We start from the raw sequence: 24026 nt of genomic DNA on the forward strand, positions 1-24026 counted from the left end.
GTTTAGGGGTTAATAGGTTTATTTAGTGGCGGCGATGTGGGAGGCCAGAGGTTTAGGGGTTAATAGGTTTATTTAGTGGGGGCGATGTGGGAGGCCAGAGGTTTAGGGGTTAATAGGTTAATTTAGTGGTGGCGATGTGGGAGGCCAAATGTTTAGGGGTTAATAGGTTTATTTAGTGGCGGCGATGTGGGAGGCCGGAAGTTTAGGGGTTAATAGGTGTATTTAGTGGCGGCAATGTGGGAGGCCGGAGGTTTAGGGGTTAATAACTTTATTATAGTGTCGGCTATGTCGGGAGTGGCAGATTAGAGGTTAATAACTTTCATTAGTATCGGCGATGTTGGGGAGGGGCGGATTAGGGGTGTTTAGTCTAAGGATGTATGTTAAGTTTAAACTTAACTTTCTTTCCCCCATAGACATCAATGGGGTTGCGTTATAGTAATCGCCATCCCACACTTCAGATGTAATTTTTTTTCTAACACTCTCTCCCCATTGTTGTCTATGGGGGAAAGCGTGCACGAGCACGTCAAATCAGCCCTCAGCTTTTGTGCGGTATGGAGCTTAACGCACCATAACGCACAGCAGAAGGAGGCTTTTCAGTAACTTGTAATGGCAGCGCTATGGACAGTGAAATAACTTTTTTGGCATTATTTTCGCAAACTGCTTAGCGCAAAACTTGTAATCTAGGTGATAGACATTTAATATTAAAAAAAAAATACTTGCATAATAGGATTCAAACAATTAAAAGGACCTTCCCCGCTGGACGAATTTGCATTCATCCAAAGCCCAAATGCACATCTCTAGTATTTTTTAAGAACCATCATTTTTTTTTAATTAATGTTTCACATAGTAACAAACACAGTAAGATAGTATATAAAATTCACCTAAATTACGAGTTTTGCGTTTGTGTTTTAACGCTGGAAAAAATTTCCATTTTAGCATTAAAACAGCAACGCAGACATTACAAGTCTAGTTGGTATAGCTGTACCACAAGCCATTTAGCCTGTAACGCAACGTCAGTCCCGCACTCAAAAAAATGACATTTTTGCATGAGATTTCCATAGCGATGCCATTATAAGTATTGCGGTGAGGCTAAAGTATTGCGGTGAGGCTAAAAAGCTTGTGTTACACCCTATAACGACACGATCCGTATCATAATCTGAGACCAGTAGTTATGAGATTTACGCAAAAAAACTGTTACACAAAACGCATATCTAAACTGTTACGAAGTACACTAACACCCATAAACTGCCTATTAACCCCTAAACCGAGGCCCTCCTGCATCGCAAACACTATTTTAAAGTTATTTACCCCTAATCTGCCGCTCCTGACATCGCCTCCACTAATAAAATGTATTAACCCCTATTCTATACTAAAGTTATTAACCCCTATTCCCCCGCACCCCAACATCGCCCTCACACTATAATTAAGATATAAACCCCTATTCTGCCGCTCCCCGACATCGCTGCCACTAAATAAAGTTATTAACCCCTAAATCTCTGACCTCCCTTATCACTACCACTAAATAAATCTATTAACCCCTAAACCGCTCCCCACATTGCCAAAAACTTAATTAAATTATTAACCCCTAAACCTAAACCCCCCCTAACTTTAAATTAAAATTACAAGATCCCTATCTTAAAATAAATAAAAACTTACCTGTGAAATTAAAAAACCTAAGTTTAAACTATATAATAAACTAACATTACTATTATACTAAAATTAAAATAACTATCAATTAAATAAATTAAATTACAAATTAAAAAAACTAACCCTACTAAAAAAAAATTAATCTACAATTACCAAAAATAAAAAATACTAAATTACAAAAAATATAAAAATACTAAAGTACAAAAAATAACAAACACTAAATTACAAAAAATAACAAACGGCTAGATTACGAGTTTTTGTCGGTAAGGCTTGCGGCTCTAACGCTCCTTTTGTTTCCACCGCTCCCTTAAGCCAACGCTGGTATTACAGGTTTTTTTAAACCTGGCGTTAGTTGCAAAAAGGTGAGCGTAGAGCAGAATTTAGCTCCACATCTCACCTCAATACCAGCGTTGCTTACGGTAGCGGTAAGCTGGCTAAACCTGCTCGTGCATGATTTCCCTATAGGAAACAATGGGGCTGAGCTGGCTGGAAAAAAACACCTGCAAAAAAGCAGTGTCCAGCTTCTAACGCAGCCCCATTGTTTCCTATGGGGAAAGAAAAAATATGTCTGCACCTAACACCCTAACATGAACCCTGAGTCTAAACACCCCTAATATTACACTTATTAACCCCTAATCTGCCGCCCCCAACATCGTCGCCACCTGCATTATACTATTAACGCCTAATCTGCCGACCGGACATCACCGCCACTGTATTAACCCCTAAACTGCTGCACTCCTACCTCGGAAACACTAGTTAATATTTATTAACCCCTAATCTGCCTGCCCTAACATTGCCAACACCTACTTACATTTTTTAACCCCTAATCTGCCACCCCCAACGTCGCCGCTACTATATTAAAGGTATTTACCCCTAAACCTTAGTCTAAACCTAACCCTAACCCCCCCTAACTTAAATATAATTTAAATTAAACGAAATAAAAAAAAATAAAAAAATTCCTATTTAAAACTAAATACTTACCTGTAAAATAAACTCTAAGATAGCTACAATATAACTAATAGTTACATTGTAGCTTGTTTAGGATTTATATTTATTTCACAGGCAACTTTGTATTTATTTTAACTAGGTACAATAGTTATTAAACAGTTATTAACTATTTAATAGCTACCTAGCTAAAATAAGTACAAAATTACCTGTAAAATAAATCCTAACCTAAGTTACAATTACACCTAACACTACACTATCATTAAACTAATTACCTAAACTACCTACAATTAATTACAATTAAATTCAATAAACTAAATTACGAAAAAAATAAACACTAAATTACAGAAATAAAAAAAATTACAAGAAGTTTAAACTAATTACACCTAATCTAAGCCCCCTAATAAAATAAAAAATCCCCCCAAAATAATAAAATTCCCTACCCTATACTAAATTACAAATATCCCTTAAAAGGGCCTTTTGCGGGGCATTGCCCCAAAGTAATCAGCCCTTTTACCTGTTAAAAAAAGAATACAATACCCCCCAACATTACAACCCACCACCCACACACCCCTACTTTAAAACCCACCCAATACCCCCTTGAAAAACCTAACACTACCCCATTGAAGATCCCCCTACATTGAGCCGTCTTCACCCAGCTGGGCACCAGTGGTCATCCGATCCGTCCAGAAGTCTTCATCCGATGGGCCAGAAGAGGACATCCAGACCGGGAGAAGGCTTCATCCAAGTGGCATCTTCTATCTTCATCCATCCGATGTGGAACGGCTCCATCTTGAAGACCTCCGGCGCAGAACATCCTTCTAGGCTGACGACTAACGATGAATGAATATTCCTTTAAATGATGTCATCCAAGATGGCGTCCCTCGAATTCCAATTGGCTGATAGGATTCTATCATCCAATCGGAATTAAGGTAGGAAAAATCTGATTGGTTGATGCTATCAGCCAATCGGATTGAAGTTCAATCCGATTGGCTGATTGGATCAGCCAATAGAATGCGAGGTCAATTCTGAAATCAGCCAATAGGATGAGATCTACTTAAATCCTATTGGCTGTTTAAATCAGCCAATAGGATGAGAGCTACTGAAATTATATTGAATCATTCAAATCAGTGTTAGGTTTTTTTTAAACTTTTTTTTTTTAGATTTGGGTTTTGGGCTTTCTTAAAATTAAAAATGCCCATACAAATTCCCATTCCAGGGTAATGGGTAGCTTATGTTTGTTTTAGAGTTAGTTTTTTTTTATTTTGGGGGGTTGGTTGGGTGGTGGGTTTTACTGTTAGGGGGTCTTTGTATTTTTTTACAGGAAAAAGAGCTGATTCCTTTAGGGAAATGCCCTACAAAGGGCCCTTTTAAGGGCTATTGGTAGTTTATTGTAGGCTATTTTTTTTTGGGGGGGGGGTGGCTTTTTTATTTTTATAGGGCTATTAGATTAGGTGTAATTGTTTTTATTTTGGATAATTTTGTTTGTTATTTTTTTGTAATTTAGTGTTTGTTTGTTGTTTTGTAGACACAAGGTGAGACGCAGCTCACAGCCCGGAGGGATGCGATGGAGCCGGGAGATTACTGAAACACAGCGTCATTCACCAGAGGCAACGTGGTGCAAACGTGCGCTGTCACAACCCAGCATGGTGCAGGTCAACAGGGAAGCCGAGCCAGTCAATGGAAATCACAGGTGAAGGGAAGACAGCACTCGTTGATCCTTAAAATATTGATATTATATTGAACATGAAGATGGACACACCAAACACAAAAGGTATGGATGGAGGAGCGGGTCCTTACGCATTTCGTGCCATGCGGCACTTAGTCATAGGATGATCCTCTATGCAACACTTTCACCATATATAGCATGTTGCACTAATCAGAAGCCTCAAACAAGAGGCCAATCGGACTGCGAATATAACGGAAGAAAATGTGGCAAATTTACAATTTAAAAACAAAGTGTCAAGACTGAGATATCAAATACTCTAAAAATAGACATTATTTACAATGACACAGTACGATAGGAATAAGACTGACACAATATCAATATAGCGCTAATGCAGCAAATATATAAACCACAGGATAATATTTAAATACATTTAACGATGAGGTAGTTGTTAATAAGGGAACTAGTGGATATAATACCCAATATATATGCTGGTGACAGAATTTTAATCAACAAGGAAACCTGTATATATTTGATAATATTCATACACATGAGGATCCCTTTAGGTCTTAATAAAGAGTGAGACATCAGTTACTTTGTGGAGTGATAAATAATATCTAATAAATTGAATGAAATTAATTCATGTTAAATGTATTGCCACAAATGAAATTGATTTGTAAGATAACATAGATGAAATCAATTCATGTTAAATGTAATAATACAAATTAAATTAATTTATATTTTATGTATTGCATTTTATTTATTTATTTGTTGTACAAATGAGTATGAATATTATGAAATATATACTGGTTTCCTTGTTGATTTACAGTGTGGTACAGTTATAGCTCACATAGATACATCACTTAACTTTTCAGATGTATCCACCTTAGAATTACTAAGGGATCTTGAACACACTGTAGATGGATCAAATGATCTTGATATACCCAAACCAAATAAATTAAAATCAGAATTTTATCCTGTTCAATCACGAGGTGCTCATATTAATGTTTTTCAAAAAAGAGTTGAGCAAGAGATTATAGAACTATTTTACGAAAAAAATTATCTTTTGCGAAAAGGCAAGCTGTTAAACAACTAAAGAATAATAATGACATAGTGATTCGTACATCTGATAAAGGTGGAAACGTTGTTTTGAATAAAACCAAGAAGCTTCAAGACAACTTAGTGACAGTGTCACTTATAGAAAATTAAGCTCCATTCCAATTTTAATTTAAAGTTAGGGGGTTGTTAGGTTTAAGGGTTAATAGTTTAATTTAGTGATTTGCGATGTGCGATTGCTGTCGATTTAGGGGTTAATAGGTTTATTTAGTGGCGGTGATGTGGGAGGCCAGAAGTTTAGGGGTTAATAACTTTATTTAGTGGCGGCGATGTTGGGGAGTGGTGGAATAGGGGTTAATATCTTTATTATAGTGTGGGTGATGATGGGGTGCGAGGAATAGTGGTTAATAACTTTATTATAGTTGCGGCAATATCAGGAGCGGCAGATTAGGGGTTAATAACTTTATTTAGTGTCGATGATGTCTGGGGCAGCAGATTAGGGGTGTTTAGACGTGGGGTTTATGTTAGGGTGTTAGGTTTAAACTTAATTTTTTCCCCCCATAGACATCAATGGGGTTGCGTTACGGAGCTTTTGATTCCGCAATCACAGGTGTTAGTTTTTTTTCTAACACTTTCTCCCCATTGATGTCTATGAGGAAAGTGTGCATGAGCACGTTAAAGCAGCGCTTGTATTTTGTGCCGTATGAAGCTTAACACAACCATATTGCATGCACAAGATGGCTTTTCAAAAACTCATAATGGCAGCGCTAGGGAGGGTGAAATAACTTTTGTTGCATTCATTTCACACCCTCTATAGCGCAAAACTTGTAATTTAGTTGTTTGAAAGATAACTGAACTCCATCTAGTTCAACCTATACCTTTCCTACCTAATTTACAAAAAAGAAGCTTCCAATTGCACTTACGATAATACTATTAAAAGTTTACCAATTCAACACAAGTAGATACATTTCTGGTTAAAAAGAGAATTCAGTGATATTTTTTAAGTTATTTGCTTTCACTACCTCCTTAGGCAAGGAGCTCCACATTGTGATTGCTCTTATATTAAACATTTTTTGACATTGCTGAAGATGAAATCTCATTTACTCTAGCCTTAAAATGTGACCTCTTGTCACGAGCATTTGCCTTGTATTAAACAGAGCTTCTTCTAATTCTGTATATGGGCCTTGAATATATTTACATGCTAGTATTGTATTATCCTTAGAAGCTGCCGCCTTACATTGAACGCTCATACATACCTTGTTATTTATAAGTAACCCTACATTCATTTTCTCCTCTGCTTTACAACAGTCATATGGTACAATGCCTGAGTTTAATTAATCCTGAAAAAAGAGATTTGGCTATGACAGTGCCCGATTTTCTGAGAGACCTTTGGTGTATTAATTTTTTCCTGATATCATCTAGGGATAACTCAATTATTGGCATGAGCCTGAATGTTATAGTTTGTTTTAGTGTTTCTCCCATTGGTTCCTCTTGTATATATTTAATAAAGAACATGGTTTAGCACCACAGCCTTCACCTGTTCAATTTTATTCATGCTTCTCACATTTTAATGCACTTATTTTTTAATTCTTACAAAGTCAAACAGAATAAGCAAAGAAAATAATTACAGTTGTACAGATCAAAATGGGCAGTACAAAAACATATTAAGATGAGGATACATGGGGAAAGGTACTTAGTTTCTCTGAGCAGCGCTGACAGAAATTTAAAATACAGAAATTTGTATCTATGTTAAAATAAAATAAACCATAGGGAGGAGGAATATTGTGTCTCTTAGTTAACCCTCTAAACAAAATATTAGCTACAGAATTTACATAATAGAGTAATCCTAATGGGAGGTGGTAATTAAACATGTAACAACAAATAAAACTAACCATTTGAATAATTAGTGAGAGGAACTTAAATTATAAAGGAGCAATATGGTAGGTGAAACCCTATGGCTTCTCAAGGCACAAGACAAAGATATCATATAGAGTAGAAGACACAACTCCTGTCATTCTCCCAAGTAGCTAAGAACTTCAGGAGAGAGTATTTGTGGTAGATATGGTGTGAGATTAAAAGAGGAATAAAAGGGGAAGAGGATGAGGCATAATATTGCCTGATTAAAATGTAGAAGCTGGTCACTAAGAAAAAAAGAGTTGTCCAATAGTACTCCACGGAGTGTGCTGGGCGTGGCTTGGCACACTCTAATCCAGTGCTTAACTAACCCAGGCACATTAAATGACAGGCAGCAGGCCAGGCAGTGATGAAGAAAGATTCAGCAGCAGCTAGACAACTTAGTACAGTTAAATAGTAGTTTAAAAGCAAGCTGCTCCTGATCTTCAATTGTTGCCTGCCTGAGTGAGTGCTGACAGGATGTCTGACCCCCACAATGTAATGTCACACACTAACCATACTTAACCACCAATGAAATACAACCTCTGCCCCTCTAGCGTCCCACGTCTTCCCCACATGCGGATCTTTCTAGGAAGAAGAATGCTGTGTGAGATGTTAACGTGGGTTATGTAAATGTTGGTAATTTTGTAAAAAAAATATTGATTTTAAATCACACTTGGTGGTTACTACTACTACTAAAGTTGAAAATTGACACTCAATCTAATGGAGTTTACTTTTTAGTGTGCACAGTAGCAAGTGGAACACTTGGTTTAGGGGCATATCTATCTAAATTTTATTTTCAGTATTTATGGCCTATTTGGGCTATTAGCTTGTAGAAAAGGCTTCTTCAGAGAGAAGAGAGAGTAGGTGAGCAAACCTCTTGAGAAGAAATAGGAACCATTTATCTTTCTGTTTACAAATAAGAGAGTTTACTACATTTAGGAAAAAAACAGAAACTTTAATAAAACTATATATAAACTAAATGTGTGCATTAGATGTAGAACATTGCTTACTTATTTGATTATTGCAGAATTTTCTAATAAACTGAACCTTTTCTTCAAATGCCATTTCAGTGCAATTTTTGTAATCTTCAAAGATTTCACTAATTAAATAATGCTTGCTTCCCCATGATTGAGAATAAAACTGGCTAATTTTTATTGCAATATTTAAAGGGACACTGAACCCAATTTTTTTTCTTTTGTGATTCAGATAGAGCAAGCAATTTTAAGCAACTTTCTAATTTACTCCTATTATCAATTTGTACTCTTGCTATCTTTATTTGAAAAAGAAGGCATCTAAGCTTTTTTTTGGTTCATCACTCCAGACAGCACTTTTTTATTGGTGGATGAATTTATCCACCAATCAGCAAAAACAACCCAGGTTGTTCACCAAAAATGTGCTGGCATCTAAACTTACATTCTTGCATTTCAAATAAAGATAGCAAGAGAATGAAGAAAATATGATAATAGCAGTAAATTAGAAAGTTGCTTAAAATGTCATGCTCTATCTGAATCACAAAAAATTGGGTTCAGTGTCCCTTTAAGTACATAAATACATAATTCAATTATTTCTAGAATCATAAAAGTAAATTCTATCAGAACTTTGAATAACTACTACTATTATGTTGCATGGGGAAAAGCTTTATGAAGAACAGACTTGAATAAAAGCTTTACAGTGGGTTAGATTCAGAGAATCCTGCAAGAAAAGGCTTCATAGATGGAATCTGTACAAGAGAAAGACATAGAATAATCATTCATATGAGTCTAGAAGTATTGCAAAGTGTAAGAATAGAAAAAGCTTTTTCAGTACAATAAGATATTTTCAAAGTCAAAGCCATTTGAATCCATCAGACAACACAGTTGTATAGTATTTTTGAATGGTTTTTCTCTAGGTAAAACTGCCAGGAATCATTGCATTAAGATGTTCCCCCAGTGGTATTTCAATCTATCAGAAAACACTTTTTAAACAACATTTCAAATACATTTCTATGTTGACATGTGTGATCACTTAATAAATCATACTGACCTATTTTCTCATGTCATAGATAATTTTTCTGAGGGTGGAGGTAGATGATGTATCTATACATCACCATTTCACAACAGAACAAAAAATCTATTGTTTTTTATACTTTTTTGTTGCTAGGATTAAGTAGTCACATGTTTATTTCACAATAGGGTAAATACATAAGGTTGCTTTTGTGCATGCTTAGTTCACATTTACGAAGCAAATGACTATAGGTCGGTGTAAAATAGTGTTGAGTTAGAGGGTCCTGTTTGAAGTAGAACCAGAGAATGGTGAAGTAAGCAGGACCAGTGTATAGCAAAAGATGCACCATTGCAAAGCAGAACCATGAGAGAGGTCTAGCTTCTTAATGAGGCTGAGCCAGCAAAAGGAGGAAGTCCAGTCTGTAGTACAGGCTGAACTAGTGTGAGAGAGGTATGAGTAGGTTCCATCTGGTGAACTTTTGAGAAAGCCTAGCTAATAGAGATGGTTTATTTATTCTTGATTTGAGCTCATACAAGCAGATGAAAGTTAAGCCTAGAGGCCTAGATCCACAGCACATCAAAGGTTTAATGTTATTGCTTTAACTGCCAACATTCCTTGCTCTGTATAAGCTACTTAAAGATGACTTAGAGCCCCTGTCACAGGCTAATGGGTTGGCACAAATTTTGATCTGCATAAGCTTACTGACATCTATGATTCTTTTAAACATTTACGGGTGTTTTCAGTGGACTGGATCAGTTTACTTAGTAAAGTATTAAAGCTGTTTCTGACAAGCCACAAGATGAATAGCCAGACAATAGGTTTCCTTCTGTCAATCATTGAAGGATGGCACTGTTTAAAAATGAGATTTTTTGCAGGCAGATGAAAGCCATGTCACCTCTAAACCATAGATAGTACTCATCTGAATGGATAGAGTTGAGAACAGCAAATACACTTCCCGGAAAGCTGATGTGTGTGTTCCTATGCTCATAGTTCTTATTTTACCTTGTTTCATTTTCAACTACTTTTGCACTTGCTATTTGTGCAAGTTTTTCTCTTCTTTACTGTCTGCAATCCTTTCTGGCAGAAATAAATAAGTCATAATAATTATTTGATCACCACTGCCTACAATCACTGAAGGCATGATCTTTTGACAAGCATAAATCTTAATTTGTTTAAAATAAATAGCAATACTTTTGTGCTAATATTCAAATTACAATGCAGTAATTTGTAGTAAGTGCAATGCAATAATCTATGTGACATAGATTTGAATTTGCCACTAAAATTGTATGAAATGTAACTAAAAGAAATAACTTCAGAATAATTATTTTTTTAGCAATGCAAATTATATTAAATGAGGGGAAACTAAACTGATATTCTGTTTGTTTTAATAATAATCTATCCCAATCTGTGATGTATTTCCGACATTTTTGCATTTAATAATGTTTTTAAACCATAATAAATCTTCATAACACCTATGACCTACAGTTAATTCTTTACATACCTGTCTAGCGCAGCTACAGCATGCACATTTGTATCATCAGCTGAAAACTGCATTCTGAAGTTCATATGCTGAAAATAAATAAACAAAGCCAATCAACTAGATGAACTGATCAAAACTACTGGGAGAGTCTAATATTTTCAAAATAGATATTATTCTAGATGGGTATTTTTTGTAAGATGCAGTGAAAAATACTTTCAACAACAGCCTATGATAGACATTCTTGAATTGTTTCTGCAATATTGAGAATTGCTGTACCTATCTTATTATGTTCTGATAATGCGTACACCCCGTGTGCACTGACTTTTGTAAATGTTTGAAATTATTGTTGTAGCACCTTTTGTTCAAAATAAAAAATCAACTGATAAAAAAACAAAACAAAAAAACAACTTTCAACAACAGCATAGTAGCCAAACAAATAGAGAGGCAGAATTTCTTGAGGACATTGTGAGTCTTATTTATTGTTCAGTATTATGTCTTATTGCTTTGTGACAGCTAAGAGGTTGTTCTCAATATATTATTTAATAAGTAACAGCTGTAGATGATCATTTTTCAATGTAAAAAAAAATCACAATCATCCATATTCATTGTATATAGCACTGGTTTTCAAACCTGTCCTAAGGCCTCCCCAACAGGCCAGATTGTTAGGCATGAGGACAGCTTTAAAAACCATTGGTCTATAGGAAATACATTTCATTGTTTTTATGATAAATGACCCTGTACTTAAAGGGATATTAAACCCAAAACATTTATTTTGTGATTAGATAGAGCATACAATTTAAAAAGAAGTTCTTCTATAATTAAATGTATTTTGTTACCATGGTATTCTCTGATAGGTGTCTGAAGCACCACTTGGCAGGAAATAGTGCTGCCATAACAGCACATAACAGGTTAGTTTAACACACAATCTATTAGCATCACTATAGACCAGATTATGAGTGGCGCGCCAACTGTTTCGGATTTATCTTGTCTGTCGCGCGGAGGAAGGAACGTTTGTTTATATATATATATATATATATATATGTGTGTGTGTGCGTGTGTGTACATATGTATTTATATCTGTATATATATATGTATTTACAGACATGTATGCACATACAAACACATAAATACATATGTACACACAATTATAGACATATAAAACTGCATCGGAGCCCTTTGCAGTCAAGAAGATGAAAACATGTAAAAACATATTTAATAAAGTGTTATACTGTGTATTCACTGTAAATATTTCACTTTCCAATGTTCTACATAGCAGAATATTTTCTATGTATTTTTAAATATATACTCATATATATAATCATCTATTTATATAGGTATATATATATATATATATATATATATATATATTACCAAAAAATCATATATTTATATATGTGTGTGTGTGTGTCATGTTATAATGTAACTTACTTTTGATATCAATATTTCTTTGCTTATTTTTTAGCAAAATGAATCTACCATAAAAAAGCAAAGGTTGCTATATGAATGTTGACCAGTAGATGGCAGTGGAACTGTATTTTTGCTAGTAACCAGAGTGATGAAGAATCAGAGTAAGCAGCTGTCTTTAATCAGAGTGGTATTTAAAGGCTGTTTTATACATAGTTGTGCTACCTTGAAAAAGGCCCCATTATAGGGCCGAAATGTTGGAGTTACACTATTTAGTGAACAATATATAATAATTTGAAGCAAACTTTATGAAGTACTAAGGGCTAGATTTATTAAAGCTAGGCTTACCATCATTTTTAGAGATGAAACTGGGACCACCTGGCGCTGTGCCAGTGGGGGTGTGGTCAAGGATGTGGTCAAGGGGGCATGGTGATTGCCAACCGGAACTAAATTTAAAAAATACTCACAGATGCATAATTTAATCTCTTTAAAAATAGGCTCTGACTGAAATAGAAGGTGGCACTAGATAATTCAGTTACATGAAAGTAGTTAGGGTTGGAAAAGTCAGAAGTTAAAGCAGAAACTACTTAGAGATGGTGCAGATATGGCTATGCAAATTAGTAATTCTACATATATAGAGGAAATATATTATATTGAACAACTATTATTAGTATGACCAATGCCACAGCATGGTGCACATAAGGAGACACATACAGGCCCTGCAATTGTACAGGCATGGAGGTAGGTACAGTGACATGGAAGCATTAAACTGCTGGCCTGTGTTCATGACCAGATTTTAGTAATAAAACTGAATGAACAGTCAGTAGTTGAAGAGCAGGGGCAGAATGCTCATTGATGGGAAGCTGCTGCTTGACCAGTCTGGGGCATAACTAAAGAAACCCTAGGCCCCATAGCAAAATGTAAAAACCTGAGCTCCTCCTTTACACCCTTCCCTTTTATTTTTCACCCATATAAAAAAGTAGTCATTTGATCTGTTGCACTTGAATGCTTCATTTGGGGGGTCCACCAAGGCTAAATTTTAAAACTCTATTAAACCTCTCTGCGCCTGCTGTATATATATAAATAGAGAGAGAAGAGGCAGAAAAAGACATCTAATGCTGCTCCCTAGAGCTTTGAGAGGGATAACAACTACATGCATTGCATCCTAATTGATAAGCCTATAGTAACTAGAAGTCATTAGTGCAGTGTTTCCCAAACCCAGTCCTCAGGACCCTTACACAGGCCAGATATTCATTATATCTTAACTAGAGCACAGGTGAAATAATCATCTCACCCATCAACTGATTATTTCACCTGTGCTCTAGTTAAGATATAATTAATATCTGGCCTGAGTAAGGGTCCTGAGGACTGGTTTTGGGAAACACTGCATTAGTGGTTAATGGTTGTGGTTGAGAGGTCAGCGCTGGTTTAGTGATGGGAGGTTAGATTAGAAGCAGTCTGTAGTGAATTATAACTATTCAGGTAGTATTCATGGTAAGCACTGACCCAAACAGTGAAAAGATTTAGATTTTACCATTTATTGATGGGAGTTGGAGACTGTACCAGTAAAATAAGAGAAGTCTAGTTTTAGGAAATTAAAGGATTACTTTCTGTTATTATTTTTAAGCTAAACAACTAACATATTAACGTTAATAAACATTAATTAAAACCTACTGACCTATATTTTCTCCAAAACGAAGTTTCATAAAGTTCTAAAAGTTATATCTTTTATTCGCCCACTATTTTCAGCACTGCATGTTCAAAATACTTAAACCAATAACTTTGTGTTTAAAGCGCCATTTTGAAACCTAGGTATTGTAAACAGATTGGTACAGAGCAAAGGATACCCACGGATACCCACGGAGTGGGTTTGGAAAACAATTAAATTTGCAGACAAGATTTCTGATATACGGTAGAGATATGTTAATGAAATGCTATTGATAAAAAGCGTATTTGGGGTAGTTAGTTAGTAACAGGCATAGAAAATATTTACTTACAGTGGCCCTTTAAGTGACGTAACTGTTGCTCCTGTAAATAAATACCAGTTCTGGATAATACTTCACCAAGATCTCAGTTGGTTGCATTTATTATTACCTCCTAGTTTAAACAGTCAGTCCTTATAAGACTAAGGGGTAGATTTATCAAGCAGCCGATGCTGCAATCTACCCCTGAAGTTTCAGGTCCGCCTGAAACTTTAGTTAAGAAGCAGCAGTCGTAAGACCGCTACTCCTTAACTCATCCGCCACCTCTGAGGTGGCGGACAGCAATCATCCCGATCGGATACGATTGGGATGATTGACACCCCTGCTAGCTGCCAATTGGCCGCAAATGTGCAGGGGGCGGCATTGCACAAGCATTTCACCAGACAGCGGATCTTGTCCGCCCGACATTTGATAAATCTACCCCTATGACCCAAATGAGCGATATTCACTGCTTGTGGCACAGTGATGACTGCTGATTCTGACTCACCAATTTCCCGAACCAATTATGCTCACTCTGAGGGGAGGCATGATAGTGTATATGGTAGGTAGCTTGGATATTCCTGGTCTTATTCGCATCTGTTCTGCCCTATGTGCTTTGGTGCCACGGTTATGATTAACTCTTTCCTGGTCCTGCTTTGCTTCTGTTACTGACTCTCTTCGTGTCCTGATTCAGTCTTTTCTTCCCTCCTCTTCCACGATTATTACCAGTTCCTTATAGCCTCGGTTCTGCCCTGCACTGTCACTGCTGCTGTCAGTGTTTTGTCAGATGACACCTTAAATTCCTCTCACCGCAGCACGTTTTTGGATTGGACGAATAAAGCTATTTGGTGTGTCACTGAGTGTGGCTTCCTATGGGATGGTTGTGTGGTACTTGCAATTCATTTTGAGTTTAGAGGGGGCATTCAGGGACCTACACAGTATAGCATTTTGTGATAATATAGCCCATGTCAGCTATGCTAACCAATTTCAATCAGAAAGTAAAAAAACATCTTTTGCATTGTCGGTATTTATAATGCCGGCACTGGCTGGGACAGAATGAACAATCGGGTGGGACACTGGGACAACGCCTCCAAACAGGGACAATCCCAGTCAAACTGTGACATCTGGTAAGCCTAATTAAAGCCCTACGGCTGCAATTTCTCATAAGAACTTGCTTGCCGTAATTTATCAAGTATATTAATTAAATTTATTAAAAATCTATTATGACATTCAAAAATATCTTCCAAAAAATCAATATTTCATTAACAGTTGTCCTATTTCTTCAGAAAATTGTCCAGCAAAAATAGTGTTTAAATTTTCTTTAGCAAAGGCAAGTAAATACAAAGGGCAAGATGACAAGTTGTGCAGCAAATCTGTTTTTCGGAGTTGCGAAAACACTGCGCGCGTTATGGCTTTTTTACATTTGGGGTTGCACAGGTATTACAAGTTGCAAAATAACTTATTTTGTAAGCGCGTTAACCTGCGTAATCCAAAAAGCCAAATAGTGTGCGCATTCAGGTATTCCCCCATAGAAGTCAATGGAGAAGACAAATAGAAAAAACCCCCACTAAAACCTGAATCTTTTGCGCAAAGCACATGAGGTATTCTCCTCGAAAAGTGTACATTAAAATGCGATTATTTCATATTACGAGAATGTTTTCTTAACAGAATATGTTCTATTTATTTATAAATAAATATTTCTCTATATATCTGATGATTTTTAGACTGATATATCTATTTATTGCGAGATGTACTGTATATGTATATTAGATCTATAAGCGAATATCTCTCTAAGGTATTGTTGTTTTTTAAATTTTTTAATCTTTTATTGAGGTTGTTTGTGGATACAACATAAAGTAGACAAGATATATAGATAGATAGATAGATAGATAGATAGATAGATAGAGATATAATAATAGTACAATAGTAATTCTAATGTCATGACACTAGTGTATATAAACATATTCATCAAACACATATAGCAAGATATTGTCAGAGAAAACAAAAGTTTACACAATAATATTTGCACTTGACAAAAATAACTTGGAACCTTGTTTTAACATTATTAATTCCTCTTACACTTCAGAGGGTCACTCATGTACCCAGGTAAACTAAAATCGTGCTTAGAGGAAATTTAGTGAAATGGACAGTCACGCTTGGACCTTGATAAAGTAACAATATTATCCTAAGAAATATTAAAGAACTTTGATAAGCTAGTGATATATATATATATATATGTAATGGAGAAAAAAAAGTATATCAATATATTTGTAAACTTTTAAGTTAATATAACCAACATCCTACTTCTAGACACCTGTAAGACCTTAAAGTTTAACTGTAAGTTCTAAGATGTCCTATCTTTTCATGTGTCAATTTTTAACTGCCTCTTATGGGGTGCCCATATAGCCAGTGTTGCATTAATGGGGCGTGCAGTGGGAATTATGTGAGAAGTTGCCCGTTTTTAAGTTTGAAAATACTCCTATGTATACTTAAGGCTAGTTCCTGACTTATCTAAGACCAAATTGTTCACTGGAAGCAGACTAATAATTAAGTCCATATTGGATCAGCAATTTTAATATTCAGGCCAAAGGGTGGAATATTTATGCTTTAGATAACCTTGGTTCACATCATGCTACCGTTCATCTGAGATTACCCAAAATTCAAACTAAGTTATTCATATGAAGAAGTCCTTAGGTCTTCCTGCTGTTATAGATGGTATGCTAAACACAGGTGACAAGCATAATTCTTAACTATGAAATATTGAATAAAGTTTCCTCTTAGTTGTCGTTGTCTAACAAAACATAAAACAGCCATAAAGAATAATACTCAACTGGTCTGTAGACTCATGTAATATTTCAAAATTCTAGGACCTGTTCTACATAGCGTGATCACTTCTATACGTGCAACAATAAATAAATAGAAAAAAAAGAGAACCCACAGAATATGTAAGACATAGAAGCCTGGTTGCTTAATTGAATGTCAGTATCATGGTATGCCTGAAGAATCTTTGTTAACTAACAATGTTTAACTAGTTCTATGATTGATTTTACACATCTTGAAGAATTAAAAATTGTATTCATGAAGTTTAAGAGATCTTGATATTCCACTCCTCCGATCACCAGATCATCATTCAGGGCATCATCCATTTCAGATCAGAGATCTAGCCAATGCCACGTACAGAATATCATAATTTATTAAATTCCTGATAGTTGAAATAGATTAGCAAGCCAATAAGGGAAGTGTAGGAAAAAAAGATACACAGTCACTGTGTCACAAACCGTAGATAATTAACCCACTCCAGTTGTTAGGAGGTACGTGAAGCTCCACATAGTATTCTATGGTAATTTGCTGTACCGTTTATAATTAACCCACTCCAGTTCTCACAAGGTTCGTGAAGCTCCACATATTATTCTGTGAGAATTTGCTGCTGAAGTCCCAAGGTAATTGAAAAGCATTGCTACATGTTCCTTGCTATCAAGAGCCTCCCTTCATCTGTGTATCTTATCCTTGCTCATAGTAGTTAAGAGCTGATTGTCAGAGTACAATAGGTGATTTATTGGGTACTTGTATTTCTGCGATCTTCTGTGACTCCTCCAAGTCTGCTAGTGTGTCTGTAGCATGATCGGGTTGAGAAATAACTGCCACCACCACCCTTCTTTGCCTCTGAATTCCACCATGTTTCATCTCTTCCCTCTGTATATCCTGAATTTGCTGTGCAAACGGCACAGCCGGAGATCGGCACCAGGGCCCCACAACATCACTCTGGGTAAGCAATTCACACACGCTGTTAGGATGCAAATTTTTGCCAGACACTTTATCCGGGGGTAGGCTGACTGCAGATTTTAGTGTGATCAGGCAGATGTCGTGATAACGATACATGCGGTTGCTTAATTCTTTAAATAGCGAGGCAGCTTGCTCCATGGTAGGACAGTAAGCAGGTGCTGGATATGATTTAGCTTAAGACCTGTTATCATAGTTGGTTGGTATAAACTGCTTTGCCCAGATTACTGGGGGGGGGGGTGTTAGAAGTCAGAAACATATGCCACCACCTCGACTTCCAATGGCCCAGTTTAGAGCTCCGACTTGGTCAAAGTTCCCCCCCAAAAAAAGATTATTTCTGGTATATCAACTGTAGTTGTTTCTTAAAACAGTGATCTATAGCCAGGATGGTTAAGATGATTGAGGTTAACTAGCGGATTATCAAGTTTGAAGTCTTTGAGCCTCTAAAGTATGCGACTGGTCATGGCCGCTGCCTAGGCATGCCCTCCATCTGAGATATTGTTTAATGTGCATAAGATTGTAATGTGAAATATTTTCATTATCTCCATTGTTAAACATATCTCTATACATAATAATGCATGTTTCTCTATATATGTGTATGTATGTCAATCTAAAATCCCTTTGTCTGCTTTTTTTTTCTAACACCCAAGATCTCGTATCTTTGAGCCCTTATAACTTTTGCGTGCAATATTTTTTTAAAAATAATATTTATTAGACAGTGTTAATATGAGTGTAAATGTACTTTTTAAAGTATTTTGGAAGTGTTTCGCAAAACTTTTATGTTGTGTAAAACTGTTAAATTTGAGAGCGTAAAGGAACGTTGTGTAAAACGCATTTGCACAAGCTCAATCACAATTTTTCAAGACTTATAATATCTGTACAATGGAAATTGATTGCGAAAAGACCATATCACGCGCTGAAAACCCATGACGCCACAACTTGTAATCTTGCCCATAGTCAATGCAAATATGTATTTTTCCCCCCAAAAAAGGTTTTGTTTATCACTGTCACATACGTTAAACAGAGACAAACAAATGGTCTAGTGACATTGTTTAGAGAATCTACACATGATTTTTGCATAAATGCAAATAGAGAAGATTTTTTTTTTATTTGCTCTTTACTGCTATTATAAAGTTGTGTTATATGTTAAGATATCATTACCTACATCAATAAATTAAAGGGACAGTAAAGTCAAAGTTAAAAGTTTGTGATTCAGATAGAGCATGCAATTTTAACCAACTTTCCAATTTACTTCTATTGTCAAATGTGCTTTGTTCTCTTGGTATCCTTTGTTGAAGTTTAAAGCTAGGTACACTGATAAGAGCTTTGTAACATGCGCATGTCTTTAGAATTCTATGACAGCTGTATTTGCAGCTATATATAACATTGGTATACACATTGTTGCAAACAACTGAGCTTACCTAGGGTTACTCTTTAACAAAAGATACCAAGAAAACTAAACAAAATTGATGATAGAAATACAATGGAAAGTTGTTTTAAAATATTTAGTTTATCCAGTCCATTTAAGTTAAATTTTGACTTACTGTCCATTTTAAGATGATCTTTTTCAGTACAGTATAGCAAAAATGAATTTCACTCAGAAACTACTCACCACTTGCACCACAAACAGTGCCTCGGGTTCTGATTCTGGGAAGGATGCAGACACTTCAAAGGTAGAGTAAATATGTAATAGTGATTTGGATGGGTTCAATGTAACCATTGTTGGTTCATCTACAGTAATATTTATTGTGTAATCTTGTACGTCAAGTGGAAGCTGTAAAAATATTGTACACAGTTTAGTGCATATTCTAAATACAATTGCAATATACTATTATTATTTAGCCATTATGTCCTCTGTGTTTACAGTGACTTTATTAATCACAATATATTGTAGATGTTTAGGTGCAAAAAGTAGAATAAACACATTAGAGCATTTTTTCTTACTTTTACATCCCTTTAATCTCCCTTTATGGTGGTTGCAAAAGACAATATTAAGTCAATATAAAACATAATTTTACTTTGCTGAAATAACTATATTTTAATTTTCTGAGGTCCTCTGTCTCAGTAACTATTGATAATCTGACAAATTGTATTCACTTCTTTCTCTTAAATCTAAATATATACATTATGAGAATACCTACCTCAGGAATTATTTCAGTTAGCATAGATGGAGACATTGCTCCTGAATCTGTCAGCTAAATAAAAAGGAAAGAAATAATATTAGAGTCTTGTTCCAATCTATACATTAAACCATATATAAGGTGTTGCAATCTTAAATGCTGTCATCCGATTTTTCACCCTATCTTTCAATTCTCTGTATTATCAAAAATAGTCCTATTTGTACTTGCAGTCTTACTGTGTCATATCAGAAAGCTAAAAGAGGGAGAGAGGAAAAGTGACTTGAGGTGTACCATGATGACATGGTCAGTATGCCTATAAAGGGGCATACTCAAAGAAGTAAATGATAAAGATAAAAGAGAAGGTAAAGGGATGGGTGGGTGGGGGAAACGTAAAGGAAGCACAGACAAAAAAGGTAGGGTATGTATGGATATATATAGGGTAAGACTCCTACGCATTGAGGCTAACATATGGCCAGCCTTCCAACTTGTACTCAAAGTCTTACTGTGATGTATCAGAAAGCTAAAAGAGGGAAAAAGTAAAAGTGGCCTGAGGTGTGCCATGATCACATGGTCAGTATGCCTAAAGGGGCGAAAAGAGACAGAGTATGATGAAGGAAAAGTTAATATAATAATTAAAACAGTTATTCAGCCAAGTGTGAGAAACACAAAAAACATAACAACTTGAAGATCGGGAATATACCTAGCAAATTCTTGATGAAATGAGCGGGGCCCCCATGACGAGAGGCAGCAGCTGACGCAGATTCTAATTGAAAGAAATGGTCAGAGAATTATATAGGTTTAAAGCCTAGATACATTAAGAGAATGCGACAATGTTTAATGAATATGTGTTGTAGTGAGGGGAGTACAGGGAAAAGGTAAAAATGGCCAACCCTAGGTCTACCTGTCAACTTTAACATGAGCTAGTCTAAGGGGTCTATTTATTATTGTGTGGACGGACATGATATGATGTAGCGTATCATGTCCGCTGCACATCGATAAATTCCCACAGCATACGCTATCAGCATTTATCATTGCACCAGCAGTTCTTGTGAACTGCTGGTGCAATGCCGCCCCTGCAGATTCACGGCCAATAGACCTCTAGCAGGGGGTGTCAATCAACCCGATCGTATTAGATCGGGTTGATTTCTGTCTGCCGCCTCAGAGCTCATAACTTCTTTTTCCGGCGAGCCTGAAGGCTCACCGGAAGCACGAGGCATTAAGCTCCGTACGGAGCTTGATAAATTTACCCCCAAGAGTCATGAGTCTCAAAAGGCTTGAGATTGATGATGGCCCCTGTCTGCATTTAACATGTATCCAAATGCAGACAGTAATGATCAGGCCTAAATTCACTAAGGGAATCCGACATTTTTGAATAGTAGTTAGGGTCTCAAAATACAGAGCGCACAGAACTTGATACCAGTACACGTGAATATGCCTCCTTAATAACCCCAATGGCCAAAAAAGGCAGTTAAAAGGAAAAACTAGATAAAAGCCCGAAAGGGAACCAAATTGGACAAGTTACGGAGAATCTCCCCCATAATGGGACCTGACAACCATGAAAGGGGAGCTACTTATCTGAATTCCTTTATAATAGCTTAATAGGATATGCAGTAAATAAAGAGGGCCTATAAGGGTACAGGCCAGCTAGTGAGAGTCCAAAAATAAAAGCTGCATAACCTGAGAAAGCTGCAGCATCTGTAACTACATGAGGAAAAGATTCAGACACTGCAGGAATGAACATGAATATGCCATCCCAAAGTAGAAGGAACTCTTCTTACATATGTAAATCAAATAAAGCAACAGGACAAATAATACTCATAGCAAAGTAAAGCATACATAGCAGTGACTGCAGCTCCTCCTGGTACAGACAAGGGAGATTTTAACGCATGGATATGGACTACTAACTCTTCCTAACGTGACAAAAATGAAGGAAATAAACTAGGTAATGAATGATTTTCGACAGGAAAATCTAAAAGTGATGAAAGACATAGTAAGCAAATGACATCCCTGAAAACACTAAAGACAAGGACAAAACCTAGACAGAGAGTATGCGGCTAAGTCAGATAGCATGAAATGTGCCGGAGTGACAGAGAGGGCAATGATACCTGAACATAAGTCTACCGGCAAAGGAGCCAAGACAGCGAGAGTTCAGGAGCAACAGGTGTCTCAGGGACATGATGGAGGATGGGTAACACTACAGAGTATCAACCCCAGCTGAAGCTTGTGACATGAAGTCAACAATAAATACAAAATAGAATGCAACTAAAACAAAGAAGTAGCAACAGTACATCAAAGAGTTGTACAATGCTGGAACCTAGTGTGTTGGGGAACAGAAACCTAAATAAAACAGCTTGCGTGCTGTAGCCAGGTAAGAAACACCCCTACGCTGTAGCACAGACATGAGCTAGGGTATAATCCAGGACCTAAGTGAGGGTGTATTCCCGTGCTCCGATCCCCTGGCAGGAGATGGCGAAACATATGCAAACTCATTGATGTCTGAGGCTTGAGACATAACCTATGTAACTAAAAGAAAATAATTATTAAAACATCTTAAAATGTATAACATTTAAATATATGTCTGAGGTATTTGGTGCAAACAAGCGGAATCACAATGGTGATAATAAATCATACGCCTAGATTTAGAGTTCTGCGTTAGCCGTCAAAACCAGCGTTAGGGGGTCCTAACGCTGGTTTTTACCGCCCGCTGGTATTTAGAGTCAGTCATTAAAGGGTCTAACGCTCACTTTCCAGCCGCGACTTTTCCATACCGCAGATCCCCCTAAGCCATTTGCGTATCCTATCTTTTCATGGACATCTTCAGCCCCTGCTTGGATCAAGACTTCAGCCGGATCATGAACATCTTCAGCCCCCGCTTGGGCCAAGACTTCAGCCGGATCATGGACATCTTCAGCCCCCGCTTGGGCCAAGACTTCAGCCAGATCATGGACATCTTCAGCCCCCGCTTGGGCCAAGACTTCAGCCGGATCATGGACATCTTCAGCCCCCGCTTGGGCTTGGATGAAGACTTCGGAACCTGGACCGATTGGTGATACCCGGTGTGGTGAAGACAAGGTAGGGAGATCTTCAGGGGCTTAGTGCTAGGTTTATTTAAGGGGGGTTTGGGTTAGATTAGGGGTATGTGGGTGGTGGGTTGTAATGTTGGGGGGGGTATTGTATGTTTTTTTTTACAGGCAAAAGAGCAGAATTCTTTGGGGCATGCCCCGCAAAAGGCCCTTTTAAGGGCTGGTAAGGTAAAAGAGCTTTTCTCTTTTAATTTTAGAATAGGGTAGGGCATTTTTTTATTTTGGGGGGCTTTGTTATTTTATTAGGGGGCTTAGAGTAGGTGTAATTAGCTTAAAATTGTTGTAATATTTTTCTAATGTTTGTAAATTATTTTTTTATTTTTTGTAACTTAGTTTTTTTTTTTTGTACTTTAGTTAGTTTATTTAATTGTATTTATTTGTTGGTATTTTATGTAATGTATTTATTGATAGTGTAGTGTTTAATTGTAACTTAGGTTAGGATTTATTTTACAGGTAATTTTGTAATTATTTTAACTAGGTAGCTATTAAATACAGGGAGTGCAGAATTATTAGGCAAGTTGTATTTTTGAGGATTAATTTTATTATTGAACAACAACCATGTTCTCAATGAACCCAAAAAAACTCATTAATATCAAAGCTGAATATTTTTGGAAGTAGTTTTTAGTTTGTTTTTAGTTTTAGCTATTTTAGGGGGATATCTGTGTGTGCAGGTGACTATTACTGTGCATAATTATTAGGCAACTTAACAAAAAACAAATATATACCCATTTCAATTATTTATTTTTACCAGTGAAACCAATATAACATCTCAACATTCACAAATATACATTTCTGACATTCAAAAACAAAACAAAAACAAATCAGTGACCAATATAGCCACCTTTCTTTGCAAGGACACTCAAAAGCCTGCCATCCATGGATTCTGTCAGTGTTTTGATCTGTTCACCATCAACATTGCGTGCAGCAGCAACCACAGCCTCCCAGACACTGTTCAGAGAGGTGTACTGTTTTCCCTCCTTGTAAATCTCACATTTTATGATGGAC

General features: G+C 36.4%; 1 protein-coding gene across 1 annotated transcript in view; it reads right to left on the minus strand.

The window, feature by feature from the left end:
- Positions 1-8917: 8917 nt before the first annotated feature.
- The window catches only part of LOC128662660 (BPI fold-containing family B member 6-like), a 131169-nt gene continuing 116060 nt past the window's right edge, over positions 8918-24026 (minus strand). The window contains exons 11-14 of the mRNA XM_053716533.1: positions 19960-20013; positions 19431-19592; positions 10695-10762; positions 8918-8930 (exon numbers count right to left, since the gene is read on the minus strand). Of these exons, the coding sequence (XP_053572508.1) occupies positions 8918-8930; positions 10695-10762; positions 19431-19592; positions 19960-20013 (297 nt within the window). The remainder of the gene's footprint in view (positions 8931-10694; positions 10763-19430; positions 19593-19959; positions 20014-24026) is intronic.

This window comes from Bombina bombina, chromosome 1 (genome assembly GCF_027579735.1).
Source record: "Bombina bombina isolate aBomBom1 chromosome 1, aBomBom1.pri, whole genome shotgun sequence".
In the NCBI taxonomy this organism is placed as follows: Eukaryota; Metazoa; Chordata; class Amphibia; order Anura; family Bombinatoridae; genus Bombina; species Bombina bombina.